We start from the raw sequence: 15,837 nt of genomic DNA, 5'->3' as shown, positions 1-15,837 counted from the left end.
ACACTGCAGCTTTATAAGAGTGGGGTGCATGATATGGTTTTCTTAGGAGAAAAAGGAGGGTCCCTATTCTGAGATCGTTAAGCCATACACTTTGAAAAGGAATATAACATTTCTTCATTCATGTTCAGAGATATAAAGGGAGCTGCCAAGAGGCAGGAAATTATTGTCACTCGGCTCATCTGTTCAGCCATCTACCAGAGAAGATGAGGCTGTATAGTCCCACAGTGGGCATCCCATGGTCGGCACCCCGGGAATGCTGTGTGGCCATATTACTCACTTCAGAGCACGGTTGGGTTTGTCGGGAAGAATAGCTGTGAAATCACTACACGAGTCGGACTTGTGAGACAGGCATCCCAGTCGAGTCCTCATCCCTTTGTTCCTGCAACAAGCACAGGGGCAGAAGGATGGGGAACTGTCATGATAATAACTGTCAGCCCCATAAAGCGCCCCTGGAGTTGCTGTGGCAGGAGCCAGCATTGCCCCCTCCCCTCCTTCCCCAGGTGGCCCCTGAAGATCTCATAAACAAGAGGAGAAACACCTAGAGGATCAAGGGCAAAACTCACTCCCCATCTTGACTACCGGAATAGGAATAGGTCCCCTACCCCTAGAGGCTTAATGCTTTTTAAAGCTGACATGCAAGTTGATGGTAAGTCAATGAAGGTCGTTAGCTTGGAAGAATTTCTAAATTAGGATTCTCTGTGGGGAAAGGAAATACAGTGATGACATAATAACAATCCACATTTTGCTCTCCCACTAGGAGGGCAAAGTAGCAGCAGCAGCAGCAGTAACTCCTGATTACAGAGCCCCAGTGGTACCCATATGGAGAGCAGAGGGATGCTTGCATGATACAGGGATGCATGTCATAGAATCTCAGAGCACAGGCAAGGTATGGGGCTTCAGGGCAGGTCAGTTCTACCTCAGGTCCTTCCTACCGATCCCACAAACCTGAGGCTATACGTGAATGGCTACAGACCAGTGAGGACGGATGCCTACAGGTGGGGAGGGGCTGTGGGTACAACCAGCCATTAAGAACCAGGGTGCCCTTTGTCAGCACTTTCACTTAACTAAGCTCTCACACACCTATCTATACTTTGGTTTATCTCAATCAACATATGTAAAATTGTGACATGCATGCTTAGATTTCTCATATTTTTTATTCTCCTAAGGACCAGACACTTAGTAGTTATTTGTTGTGGCAGATCCAATGAGAAATTAAGCTAGTGTCTCTTTCTGACTCTCAATATTAGGCCACTTTTACCTTTCACCGAGATTGGCAAACTACAGCCCTGCAAGATACATGTTTGTGTAAATAAAGTTTTATTGGAATGCAACACCCCATTTGTTTACATATTGTCTAAAGCTGTTTTTGAACACAAGGGCAGAGTTGGGTGGTTGCAACACAGACCGTATGGCCCACGAAGTAAAAAATATTTACTCCCTGGCTCTTGAGAGAATAAGTTTACTGACCCCTGGCCTTTAACCATGGCAACTCCTCGGATGGAGGGTAAAGCTAAGAGGGAGGGGTTTGGGATAATCAGGACTTAAGAGTGACTGATAAAAGGGGACTGCCACATGCACACTGGTAACAGTTTTCCATGGAAATTGTCCTAGAAGATGTCACTCTCTTTGTTGAAAGGAAGTTCTTCCAGCCTGGCTTTCCCTTCCTCATTTTCTCAAATCCTGGACCTAGGCAGAGATGTTAGATCCAATTCAAGCTCTTTCTTTTACTTCAAATGGGTTTTCATCTCTGACCCTGGTAATTGTTCACAGAAATCTTATCCAACAAATGTCTACGGGGATGGTATTACATTTGGCAGGGATGGACAACACTTGTATTCCACAGTCCATCTCCGAAGAGTCTTTTAAGGCCAGAACATTCAAGTTCTCAGAAATATCTCCTCTTCTGCACAATCTGTGCCCCTACCGCTCATCTCAGCCAGGTGCATTGTGAAGCCATCGATTTCCTGGCATTTCAAAATATTGGCTACAGCCATTCTCCCTTCCTTGACAGTGAGCATCTCATGTCCACTCACTGTTACAAATCACGGGGTGCCCCAGCACTAGGCTATTGTGGCAACTGATTAAGGGCCCTTGAGTCATCACATTCCATGAATTCAAGTGCAGGTCCTGCCCAGGCTGTACCACAGGCCAGAACCGACTTAGAGTGAGTCGGTTCATTCCTTGGTGCCTCAGAAACATCAATCATTGAAGAGTCAGGTCGATGCCCCTAAAGGGCAATTAAGAGGATTTCAAAAAACGGCACATCCATGCAAGCCATTTAACAAGGTTTAGCAGGGGCCAGGGTAAAGTGTGCTACTTGTTACCAAGACAACAGTAAGTCTCCCAAATAGTTCGCAAAAATCTTCCGTAAAATATTCTTTGGGGCAAAATAGTTCTATTTTCCATCTTGTCTGAGACTTAACCTTTTAGACAGGCCTGAAATAATAGGAGCAGAAGCAAGAGTCAAAGGTTAAGGTCACTTAAGAAAAAGACTAGACTTGCCCTCGTGTTTCTTCTCTACCCCGGAAACTCAGAGACCCCTAAATGGTTCCATGCACACTCATGCACAGTCCCACCCCATAGGTCCCGGCAGAGTGCGGGAGGGCCTTGCAGATGCTGCTTGCAAGGCCCCAACTTTGCAAGGGGCACCCGGGGAAGGACAGCGCCGTCCACACAGGAGGCCTGGGGGACGGACGCCAGTGGCCCACCCACGGCATTAGGAGGCTTGGAGCAGGCTCACACAGCAGGGGAGGTGGGAAGGTGGAGGAAGAGGAAAGTGGCAGGGACGAGAAGAGAGGTTAGTATCAGTTACCTGCGTGGCATCAGTAAAGCGGCCATACAGGCACCCGCTTACAGTTAACCCTCTGGCTGGTGTGCAGGGACGTCAGGGCGGGAGATAAGACTGCGGGGCACAGGGATTTACCCTTTCACGTCCTCTCACCTAAAATCAAAGAATCTGCTGTAAGAGCGGGCCCCCTCTCTTATCTGACTGCACTACAAGTCCTCGCAGGTGACTTTCTGCCAACGGAATACCTCCCCCCACACCCCACCCCGTGCCCCACGAACGTCTGCTGGTTCTGAGCAAGGGTGACCAACCGGGGGTGAATGAGGACCAGTTGTTGGGTGGCTTCACATTGCTGCCTGTTGGTCAGGAGGTCCTGCTTCCCCAGCCACTGGCCATCAGCGTAAAGTGGGACACGAGCCCCCGGGGAGGAAAGCACAGGCGTGGCAAGCCAAAAATTACAGTTCTCTGTGTCTTACTCGAGTGGGACCCAAGTGACCAGCCAGCCCTGGGTGGGGGAGGAGTGGTCAGCACTTGCTCCAGAATCCTTTGATTGGCTGCTTCTCACCTCCCTCCAAGGGAACGTGTCCCAGAGGTGGGAGTGCCGGAGCCTGGGGAGGGCGTGAGCGGGAGGAAGGTTGGAAGAACTCCAAGGGAGGCTTGTCAGGCACTGTCACCACTCAGGTTTGCTCCTTTGCAGGGATCACAGGCACAGGCTGAAGAAATGAATATGCAAGTCACTCTTTCCTGCCCACATGGAGGCTGCCTGACCTTCCACATTCTGCAGACTGGCCTGTTCCCGACCCGAAGCAGGAAGGGCATCAGGGAAAGGGGGTCTTGAGGTGGAGGCCTGATAGACTAATAATCTGTCTCTCCTGAGGGTCCCATTCTCAGAGCATCAAACCCTTCATTCCCACAGAAGAAACTGATAGGAAGAAACACATGAGGAGAGCAGCCCACCAATAAAGGGTTCCCCTGGGGAACCGTGACACCAAACATAGAATCCATTTTAAAAGAAACTTAATTTAGATAGATAAGGTTCCAACACGACCTATGCAGGTGAAATTATTTTGATATTACCTAGAACATTTCACAAATACTTTTGAAAAAAACCTTCTCTAATAATACTATAATCAATCAAATTAAAAGACTGCTTTGTTAAAACTGGGAAAAAAATTTAGTTAGACTTCGTGTAAAGGCTCATCTCTGGGAGACCGAGCCAAGGCTGTGTTCCCTGACAGCAAGGACATTTCCTTAATCTTTGTCCTAACCGTGCATACACCTGCTTGCCCAGAAGTCGGGAAATCAAAGCCCTTTACAGCTGTAAGGGTCTCTAGAAATCATTGTTTGGGGTACCTTAGCCTTGTTTTCTCTGACCTGTGGGATATAGCCCCAGAGGAGGGGGAAGCCTCCTTTATTACCTTGGGGCTCAGCAGAAGCAGGTGCTATCACCCACATTCACAGCAGGCAAGGTCACCTGGGGCAGTTATCACCTGGTCTCCTGTCACTGCCTTGTCGCTTTTCCCATCCCACTGCTAATCCACGCTGGCTTCCTAGAGCTGCTGAGATGTCTGCCTCTCTCTCTTCCAAATCCAGCACTGGCCATCATTGCCCTTCAGCCCTTCCACCACCCCTTATATTAACTTAAAGTCGATTAAGTAAGAATCTGCAGCATACTCTGACCCCACCTTTCTCATTCATCCCAGCACCTAGGGGCTCTTATCCCATTTGGCCCTCGACTTCTAGGGGACAGACTTTGGGGTTACTCAGAGCCCAGGAAGGCCGAGGGTATGATGGCACCATGCTACATGTGCCCTAATAAGTGGGCATCAAGTTACAGGTGACTCTGGGGCAGACAGGGTGGGACATATTGGAAAGCGAGGATACTCAAGGAAAAAAAATGGTTAAAAGCAAAGAGCAAAGATTTATAAAGAGGGGAAGAGAAACTAAGAGCCTCAGCGGGAAGAAAGCAATCAATATGCATGGAGAGACAGGTTAATTAAATATGCATAATGCAATCAGCCCACACGGGCACCCAGAGAGGAAAGAGAGAAGCCAAAGCAATACTCACTGTCTTTGACCAGTCCTCATGGCCTGCGGGTCTTTGCCAACGGGATAGTCAGAGAGGTTGCGGGTAAGGAGCTCTGGGGAAAGAGTAGATCTTTCTCTTAGCAAGCAAATCCTTGGCGGGTGAAGGGCATGTGTGCATGAACACAGAGGCACATTTGCACACGCACACACACACACATATTCACATTGCATACATGCACAACACACCTCCCACCACTTGAGCCGGGCAGCAAGCGGCCCCGCCGAAAGCTCTGCTCTCTGCTTGTCACATTCGGTAAATACTGAAGCAGCCTACACCCAGCGGGCGGCGGCTCAGCTCCCAGGCACAGTCTGCACGCCCATCCTCATTGGCAGGATACAGGAGGTGCCCCTGAGCAGAGCTCGCCTGGCACTCCTCCCGCACTTTCGTCTTCAGCCTCACTAAGTGCTTCCCTGCTCCTCTGGCCGGAGCTCAGCAGCTCAGGGGGAAGTCCCCACAGCCCAGAGCTGCCCTCCTCTGCACCCAGAGGCTGCCCAGGGGGCAAAGAAGCCAGAGGTATTAACTCTTTCCCGCCACCAGTGAGCTGAAAATCAAGGGTCCAGGGGGCCTCTTCTAATACGCTCTGCTGCTGGCCGAAGGCTGGTTGTTGCTTAGGGAGCAGGGAGCGTAAAGATCTTGCCCCAGACAGCTGCTGACAGCAGGAGCCAAGCCGAATCAAGTCTCCTAATGAACCAGGAGGAGGGGGCTGTCTTGTTGGGTGTGACGTGATGTGATAAATGCAGACAGCAAGAAAGCCACGGGGCAGGTCACACATATAAATTCCACCCCCTTTCTCCCAATGTCTATTGTGCTGCACTACCGAGCCAAACCACACAGCCCTGAAATCACCCCGCTCTGCCACATCTCAGCTGTCCCTCTTACTCTGCAGTGGCATGCCTCTCCCAGCCCGTCCCGCTCCCCAGCACCAACCACACCACTCCTCACTTCCTAACGAGAAATCTCCACCTCCCCAGACACATGTATTTCCAAGTCGATGCTCCTGCCTCTCACCTGGGTTTCCTTACAATGGAAATTCACCTCTCTCCCTCATCCATCACCTAGCAACTTCCCCCTACCTGCATTTGTTACGGAATGAGACTTTTCCCTTTGTTCTGCCCAATCTGCATGTTGTCTCTATTTCTCTGTCTTCTGCATTTTTTTCTTCCAAATCACCTTACCTACATGGATCTTTACACTGCCCAGCTCAGTTCCAGAAGGAGGACTCTCTCTTCCTGCTCGCCCTAGTACAGCGGTTCTCCAAGTGTGGTCCCTGGGCCGGCAGCGTCAGTACCACCTGGGAATGTGTTAGAAATGTAAAGTCTCAGGCCCCACCCCCCAGACCTACAGAACTGGAAACTCTGGGAATGGGGCCAGCCTTCCGGGTGATTCCAATGCATGCTAAAGTTTACAAACCGCTGCCCTGGGATAAAGCTTACTTACCTTCTCCCCATTCCGCTCTAGGTCTCTAAGGCAGAGCTTCCTGCTCCCACCCAGGACCTAGCTCCAAATGTACCTAGACTTTGCTGCAAATCGTTTCTGAAACCCAGAAGGCAGCATCTGCTAGAGGCAGCAGACATCTCTATGGAAAGTGATGCTTTTATAATAAAGATACTAGATTCCATTTGTTGAACCTTTTACAACGTAGAAAGCATTGTCATGTATTGTCACTGGACAACCCCATGCCATAGTCAGAGAGAGTATTATTATCCCTGTGTCACAGATCAGAGAACTGAGGGTAGAAAAGGTGACCTGCCTTTTTCAAAGTGACACAACATGTCAGAGGCCAGCTCAAGGACCAGAACTTGTTTTCTTATGACTCTTAGAGCAGAGCTTTTTCCACTACGTCACACCTGGACCCAGTCTTTCCTGGCAGATCTATTGGTGCATAACCTGTACTCTCACAGGGCACTGATTCTGCTGCAACCACACGTTGCCTGAAGACAGGATGAAATAAAAATTCTGATGCTGCCTCTACAGTAACTCATTGTCTCTCTCTGAAAATGTCCACAGTGCCCCTCTGTTAGGTAAAAGGAACTTAGCGTTATAAAAGGAGATGCGAAAGAAATGTTTTCCATTCCTCAGAATTCCTGTCTTGAACGCTGAGGTTAGCTGGGGTTTAGAATTAAAGCATAAAGAGAATCCTTCACTCCTGGGCATTTTCCTGGTGTACTGCATCGTAAGTAAGAGGTACACAGATAAACTGGAGAATAAAAGCCCACTGATAAGCACTTCGCTAATCCAAGATAAGTTTATATTATAAGGTGGATCCCCCCTGGATTCCCTGCCCAGGGCTAATGTTTAATGAGCACTTAGTATGTGCCAGACACTGTGCTAAACATTGCACTTCATTATCTTATTTAACTCGCACAACAAACCTACAAGGCCAGCATCTTTATCATCCCTACTTTAGAGATGGGAAAACAGAGACAAGTCGTTTATAAGTGGCAGAGCTGGTGTCTGATACCAAACTCCATACCTCCAGCCTCTGTTCCGCCTCTCGCCTTAACACAAAGGCAGCGTCATTGTGGGACCTGAACCGGGGCTAAAATGGGAGGATGAAGGATTCCTCCAAGTCTTAAGCTGCCCAGTCCTGTATCCAGGATTTTAAAGGCACCAAGGAGACAGGGCAGGGCTGCAGATGGGCCCAAGTCTCAAGTGGAAGCTGATCAATATTAACCAGGAAGTCAATAAGCCAACCCAAACGTTTAAGGAAAGATATCATAATGAATAAAGCTTTAAAAGAAAGAACAGGAATATAAAGACAGAGGATTGAGAGTGTGTGGACATGCCTCTAGCATGAGTAAAAAGAAAATTAAAAGCATTCCAAACGTTTTTTTTTTTTTTTACCAAAACTCTCCTAAACATCAAGGAGTAAGCACACAGCACCCAGTTTGAGCAGCACAGACCTAGCACAGGCCCCTCTCAAGGTAGGACTCTAACTTAATCTTCCTTCCTATAGAGGCAGGTACATAAAGAACTCCTGGGGTCGGGGAGGGTCGTGGTATTAAGCCGAACCAAGGGGGTAAGCATCCTAGCATGGTCTTCTTTCCTGAAGGAGAGAGACAGGAAAAGGCAAGCAGGTTGGAGGGCTAATGAGAAAGGCACTCGCTATTTGGACTCTGGTCCAGGGATGCAGAGCTCTGGATTCTTCTCTGCTTACTGCTCCTGAGTTGCTGGCTGAAGAATGGGCGCAGAACATTGCCGCTGTTCGAGACAGATGGTTTTTCCCAGGAAAACAGTCACGATAAGCCCTGCTCTGGCATCACCCGCTGCCCTGTACCTTGTTGCTTGTCCCACTCTGCCTTTGCTCCTGGGACACACAGTCCTCCCAGGCACCGGCCACGGCTTCTCTCCAGAATCAGTGCTTTGGTCCTGCCTCTTTTGAGCTCCACGCTGCTTTTCCAGAGGTCTTCTAGACAGCCCCACCCCTCTCAGACCCCACAGACTCGACTGCCCCCAAAACAACCACCTTCCCCTCCAAGTGTTCATGACGTCACTCTGTTCTAGCCCCTCAGGGTAACAAGTGCAGGTATTTGGGGTTTCTTTTCCTCCATTCCCCTTGCTGAATTGGTTTTTAAACCTTGTCATTGTATTTCTGGTATATTTCTCAGTTTCATCCTCTCCCATCCATTGACACTGCCATGTCAGAGGTTATCAGCACCCAGCACAACGCATATGCCCTCCCACCCCCTCCTAACTAACTGATCTTCCTGCCCCCGTTTCATCACCCCCATTCCTCACAAACCTGCTGGCACACTCCACTTCCACGAGAGTCACCCACTGAATAGGTACCATAAAGCAGATCATCAGTATAATAGTCTTTGATGGGCTCCGTTGTAGCTCTCTGTCCTGCCTGATAGTCCAATAATTTGGTCCCATTTACCTATCCAGTCTCATATCCCATTGTACACACGTGCGTGTGCGTGTGCACACACACAGAGACACACGCATGCACGCAAGCACACACCTGATTCCTCTGCTGGTCTCTCTGCCCCGAATGTCCCCACCCTGGGTCTGCCTCTTAACTCCTAGCTCCTTCTCAAAACCCAATACCTCCAAGCTAAAATTTCTCCTTTCCAAAGCTTTTCCAGAACTTCCTCAATCAGGAGGAATCCCCCCATCCCAACACCACCGCTGTGCTGTGTGATTCTCTGACAGCCTGCATCACAGCCTGTAGTTTATCCTTGTGATTTATGTTTTCAGAGCCTCCCAAATGACTGTGTGCTCCGCAAAGACAGACTCTCTGACTTACTCCCCTTGCTATAAATTCTCATTGCCCGGTATGGAGCAGGTGTTTAATAAATGTCAGCTGTATTTGATTTTGAGTGCATGAGAAAATGTGAAAAATCACCGAGGGTTCCTTATGGCAGAAACACACCAGACTTCTGCAGTCTCCAGGTCAAGACGGAAGTCAGTCTAATGCTAATGACACCCAAGGGCAGCAGCACAGGTACCTATGGCATCTGCAAACTATTGTTCCCAACAGCCTGGTCAGGGCAGAGTGGAATTAATCAAGAGCAAAAGGACACCTGCCATTGTCACACAGGCCACAGAAATGTTATTACATTGAAGATAAAGGGAATTACAGTCTGCAATATAATATTTTTAAAAGGCACGATAGTGGAAGAGGAGGTTTATTGCCAAATGCCCCCTGTGTGCTTATTTAATCAACATACCACCTAGGATAGGACCACATTAAAAGCTTTTAAAAAAACAGTTATTTTGATATTAGATTTTAATTCTGGTGAGCATGCTAAAGCTTTTCCACAAATCTTTTAAAAGCAATTTCCAGTTTGTAGCTTCCTAGTAACAGTAGAAACATGAATCAACATATGCCACATTGATTTGGGGTTTCCATGGAGACTGGAAGGACACAGGGAAAGGAAGGACAGAAAGAGGCCACTTGGCCCAAAATTCCGCTAAAAAAATGCATCTCGATTCCATTCCTCTGAGCATTAGCAGCCTCATTTCCTGTTCATCAGTTCAGGCATCCAGATATTTAATTTGTAATAAGCCTGCTTGACTTCGCACAAGGAACATCAGAGGGGACATGGAAAAAAGTAGCAGCTAAAGGTGTGGGCCCATGAGATTTGCAAAGAGGACCCGAGAAGCACGGGATGTGGAATCAGAAGAAAGGGCCTCCGGTCCTAACTCTGCCATTAACTAGCTCCGTGACACTAACTGCCCTTACTAGCTGCCTGATTACTAACTAACATAATCAAAAGCTTTGAATTTCAATTTCCTCATCTGTAAAACACAAATTAACACACCTGCCCTATTTTTCAAGGTGGTTAAAAGAAAGAAATGAGACAGTCTGTGGGAAGGAAAATGCTCTGCAAATTCCAGCACACTGTACCCTGTTATTATATTTAGTGACGTTCTGAGCTTCTCTTTAAATGGAATTTTGCCAATGAGCAAGTATATGCAAAACAAGATTGATGACTTAGTAGACTGACCTGGAAAGAAAGAACAGTGGGTTTGACAGCCCTGAGTTTCCATCCCCACTCCTTGATTTTCCAGATCTGTAACTGTGGGCAAGTTACTCTCCCTCTCTGAGTGTTATTTTCGTCATGTCATCGGCTTGTTATAAGGATTGTAACGATCCTTATACCAATGTCATCAGCTGGTTATAAGTATTAAATTAGATAATGTCATCGAGTTTAGCACAATGTTTGACAAATTATTTAGCCGTATCAACTGTTTCATCATCTGTAAAATGGGAATTAGAATTCCTACTGCTTCCCTACTTTACATAGAGGATTACTTCCACGATACCTGCTCAGCTACTTGATAAGCTGTTTGGGAAAACACACTAAACAAATAGATGTTATTATTCAAAGATTAACGTTTGCCACCTGCTAATCTAGGTGACAGCAAAAAGTGTATGAAACACATCTGTAAGGATTTTCAACCTTGGTGGATAGTGGGTTACATAAGTCTCTATTACTATTTTCCTTTTCTTTTGTTCCTCTTGAGCCTTCATGTGTCTCCCTACCACTCCCTGCAGGCTTTTCTTCTTTCTAGCCTCTTTTCTTTATTCATTATTTTTATACTTCTCCTTCTAAGTGTGTCTAGAGGAATTTTACAATGAAACTTTGGAGGCTTTGGTGTCTAAACTGCAATTGTGCCTTGGATCTAAAATTAAATGGCAGACCAACACTGGGGGAAATTACATGAAATCAGGAGATGTTGTAGGATAACAGAGCTATCTCTCAGACAATGGTCATCGGTGGTAAAAAAAAAAAAAAAATCTTAAGAAGCACATCCACCTAATGTAGTATATGGAATTTAATTTGCATCCTGATTCAAATTTAAAACCATAAAAATATTATGAGACAATTATGGAAATGTGAGCACTGATTATTGTTATTAGTGTGATATTGATATTGAGATTTTTTTTTTTCCTTAAGCAACCTTCTTCTTTAGAAATACACTTGGAAATATTTAGCATTGAAATGATATGCTATCTGGGAACTGCTACAAAATCATCTAGGGTGGGGAGTGCAAGGGGGTCAAAGCTGAGTGGTAGGTACAGAGGGGATCATTGTCCTATTTTCTTGACTCGTGTATATCTGATATTATGTATAAAAAAATTTTTAAGTAGTGTGACCAGTAACAATATGTGCTTTAGTAAAATGAGCATACCATGTGTAAACTATCAGTGCAAGGAAATCAAAATACGGAAGAAAAGTGCAATTTGAATGGGAATTGATTTCCTGTATATTTTCCATTGTAAACTTTCTTCCCCATAAATAAATCAATTTTCAGAAAAAACTATTATTTGACTCCTAGGAAGTAGGTGCCAAAATTCATAGAGGTTAGAGTGGGTATAACTCTTAGATATCACCTACAGAAACTAAACTTTAAAGACTTCGCCCAAAGTCACGTTTCTTAGAGTAATAGCCAGGACTCAAGCCCAGAGCTGCTGGGGCAGAATCCAGCTACCTCCTTTCTTCCTACTGCTGACCTGACCACCTACACACCCAGAATCCAGGAGGGCAATAAGTCAACCTCGGCTGAGGAGGCAAAGGATGATCTGTTCGCTTACCTCCCCAACTCTTCTCTGTCCCTATTGTGACCTCAGCCTTAAACAGTGAACTCAGTTTTTACAAATTAGCTTCCCAGTGGCCAGCTGGCTTCCGTGAAGGCAGCTGAAGGGCAGGAAGCCACAGTACAGAGAGAGAGAGCTCATGTCACACAATCCTTCACACGCCCACAGCCTCATCTCCTGTTTCATCAAGATAATCCAGGCCTCAGGTATGAAATACCTCAGCCTCTTTCCCCATCTCCTCCCCTACAAGTCTGTCCACATTTACACACATCCACCCCTCTCAGATGTGTCTATTCAGGGCAAATTCTTCCTCCTTAGCTTCGAGCCCCTCCTTCCCCACTTACCTGGCTTTATCAACTCTCACCTCTATCTTTATTCTCTCTCTCTCTCCCATTACACTTACAAATAAAAATACTCTTTCATTAAAAAAAAAAAAAAAATTCCCTCTTGGGTATTCCTCCCTTTGTCAGCAAAGCTGTCTGAGAGAATCTCCCGTTTCCCTGCTTCCTATCCCCTCCTCAATCCTTCACCATTGGCTTCCATCCCTACCACTCCCTTGAAAGAGCGACTCCCATCCTGTGAGGTCAAATGACCCTTGTCCTTAAGGACCTCTTCACTGCATTCACCACGGTGACGGTTCACTTCTAGCATCTCTACTCTCTTCACCTCCTCGACCTTACACTCTCCTAACTGCCCTGTCCCTTGGTCTCCTGTGCTGCCTCCTCCTCCTCACCCCATAAATGTTGATATTCTCCCGCCCTCTAACCTTGGCTCCCTGCTCTTCTCTCCTTAAATGCTTCTTCGGCAATCTCATTCTTGTCCACAGTCCTAACTACACGGCTATACTGACCATTTCTAAATACTTTCCTCTAATTCTGGGCCCCCTACCAGTTGTAAACATTCTTATAGCCCATGGGTTGCTGAACATACCCTTCAGATATTCCCCAGGTACAACAAATGCAAATATACCTAAAAATAGAGCACACCATATCCCTTTCTTTTCCTGACCCATTTTATTCCCCACCATACCTGCCACACACATACAAATCTTGGCTTCCTCTGGAAGCCCTGGTCTCAGTTTCTGGCACCATCATCCACTGAGTAACTCAAGCCAAAAACAGGGAAGTAATTAGAGATGACACCTTTTCTGTCATCTCCTATAGTCAACCAGTTACCAAATCATACTGATTAAATCTCCTTCATAGTTTTTACACCGGCCTCCACTCCATCCTTACTACCACTGCTCTGGTTCACGTCCTGGCTCATGGTCGCTAGTTCTTGTCCTCGTGATATGTGATCCAGCCTACCTCCTTAAATTCAACTCCATTCTGCAGCCATAATCTCCTGTTTAAATCACAAATGTGATTATGTTCCCTTCCCCTTACAACCTATAAGCCCCGCTAGCCTAAGGATAAAGTTTGAGCTTGAATAAAGATTCTGACACATAGGACTTCCCTGGTGACGCAGTGGTTGAGAATCCACCTGCCAATGCAGGGGACACGGGTTCGAGCCCTGGTCCGGGAAGATCCCACATGCTGTGGAGCAACTAAGCCCGCGTGCCACAACTACTGAAGCCCATGCGCCCTACAGCCTGTGCACCACAACTACTGAGCCCACACACTGCAACTACTGAAGCCCACGTGCCTAGAGCCTGTGCTCCACAACAAGAGAAGCTACTGCAAGGAGAAGCCCGCGCACCGCCACTAAGAGCAGCCCCCGCTCGCTGCAACTAGAGAAAGCCTGCACGCAGCAACGAAGACCCAACGCAGCCAAAAAAAAAAAAGATTCTGACACATAAGCTCCCCAAGAGCTGGGGCCTGCCTACCTGGAGAGTCACCCACCACCCCCGTGGCTTGTGTTTCATGTTCCAGTGACTCCACACTGTTCACAATCTTGAGCACACACCACGGCTCCAAGTTTCTAGGCCTCGTTTCTACCATTCGCTCTGCCTACTCACCCTTCAAGCTGCACTTCAGGACCACTTCCTCCAAGCAGCTTCCCCTGCACAGCCAGGTTCCGCAAGTGCCCTACTCTGTGCTCCCAGAGAAACTTCCCTACCTCAGCACCTGGCACGATTAAGTGCCTGCAACTCTCTTCTCCTAACCAGACTCTCTCAAGTTCACCAAGGATAGTAAAGTATATCCTCTCATTCGTTCTTTCATTCATTTATTCAACTAACATTTAGGTATCTCCTGTGTGCCAAGCAATGTACCAGGCAGCATAGGTCCATCACATGACCTATGTACACTACACAGGTAAAAAATGTTTTTTTCATCTCTACATCACCAACACCTAGCCCAGTGCCTGGCACCAAGAAGATGCTCAGTAAATGTTTGCTGAACTTAACTGAACCAGCCGTCGGGTGGGTGAGTGAAACTATGTTTGGAGCAGGATGCTGGCTCGAAGAGGCAGCATGGAGTCACAGAAACAGTATGGGTCCCCGGGTCCGGTAACAAGGGCTCAAACTCCAGCTCCACCCCTTCATGGCTGGGTCATCTTGGCTTAAGACCTTGCTTTCCCATCTCTGAAATCAGAATACTAAGGCAACGCCAACTTCCTGTGTTACTGTAAGAATTCAATAGATATATAAGCAAACATGGATTGTAAATTCTTCAGCCTTATGAAAACATGAAGTCGAGCATCAGAGTCATAGAAGACAGAGGCCCAACACCAAATAGGGGTGGAGGGGAGGCTGCAGAGGAAAGGGCAGCAGGACCAGAGATGGAAAAGCAGCAGGACCTAGTTTTCAAAGCCCTGGGGCTGAGATGTAAGCGCACGAGGCACCGCCACAACTGAAATGTGGCTCTCCTCCTTTCTCGCAGTGCCAGGGTGCTGGTTATCAATCGCTTCGCCTTCGTAGGCAGTAACAAAAGCTTTACCATTTGCCATCAGGGTCTACAGCTGTGGGCAGAAAGCAGTTTCAGCACTCTCCCCCTCCTCTGAATATAAAATAAGCTCTTTCTCATCCTCCATTTTTAATGACTTCAGCCAATGGCTTTTCTGTCCTCCCTGCCAGCTACATTCTAGCCAGCCACCTAGAGTCACGCAAAAAGGAAACTCCACAAGCCATCAGACCCAGGGATGGGGGCTGGCCACAACAGTGGCAGGAAATAGTGGTGTGGTGACTGGGGACAGCTCTCCCGCTGGGATCTGCTACTACCTTCACAGCGCTCTCTGGGAAATGAGATGCCTTGCTTTTGAGCCTGTGCTAGGTGCACATTAATGTCTGCACTGGGGGCGGGAGGAGGGACCAGGGTTGTGTGGGTGTGCTCTGATGCACAAAGATGCTGAGCAAATTCTGACACTTCTCCTTGAGAGACAAGGCCCTGGTAGGAATCTACCTTAAGCCATTCAGCTTCTCTGAGACCCTCTTCTTTCTAGGACCTTTTATTGAAGGATTCAAAAGCTTTGTGGAAATTCCATACAGAGAACACTGATAAATGTTCTGATGAGAATACTGATGCTTCTTGGACAGCAAAAAATATTCTAATCCTCAAGGCACAGAGGAGACACAAGGAGCATTTCTAGTGACTCTGGAGCTGTAGGTATTTGGACAAAGAGGAAATGAGAAAGCACAAAACAGAGAGCCTGGGATAGGATTAACAGGACAAGTATTCTAAGCCATGAAATCATGATACACAACAAAACTTACATTTGTATGGCACTGTCACAGACTACAAACTGCTCTCACTTCTTTAGCTGATCAGGTTTCTTAAGCTCCTTGAGACTCAGTTTGTTTGGGGAATTTGGGAGGATTAAACAGCAGCATGTAAGGAAAGTACCTAGCAAAGTTTCCCGGCACATCTTGATAACTGGGAGCTATCATTATTTCTTTCAGTTGATCCTCGCAAAAACCTTTCGAGGTAAGTTGGGCACTTGTTTTTGTGCCCATTTTACAGATTACAAAACCAAAAC

The 15,837-nt window shown here is 47.0% G+C and overlaps 1 protein-coding gene across 6 annotated transcripts in view; it reads right to left on the bottom strand.

The window, feature by feature from the left end:
- The window catches only part of RGS8 (regulator of G protein signaling 8), a 132,413-nt gene that overhangs the window by 21,959 nt on the left and 94,617 nt on the right, over positions 1–15,837 (bottom strand). Inside the window, exons 5-9 of one of the 6 annotated variants that reach the window (XM_082473649.1) lie at positions 6,050–6,165; positions 4,854–4,926; positions 3,351–3,498; positions 2,813–2,941; positions 278–379 (exon numbers count right to left, since the gene is read on the bottom strand). In XM_082473649.1, coding sequence (XP_082329775.1) covers positions 278–379; positions 2,813–2,838 — 128 coding nt within the window. In that variant the 5' untranslated portion in view covers positions 2,839–2,941; positions 3,351–3,498; positions 4,854–4,926; positions 6,050–6,165. The other 5 variants (XM_082473646.1, XM_082473648.1, XM_082473650.1 and 2 more) reach the window with 5 other exon arrangements.

The sequence above is a fragment of the Balaenoptera physalus genome (genome assembly GCF_965194825.1).
Source record: "Balaenoptera physalus genome assembly, chromosome: 1".
Taxonomy (NCBI): Eukaryota; Metazoa; Chordata; class Mammalia; order Artiodactyla; family Balaenopteridae; genus Balaenoptera; species Balaenoptera physalus.
This window is presented reverse-complemented; position numbering and strand designations above follow the sequence as displayed.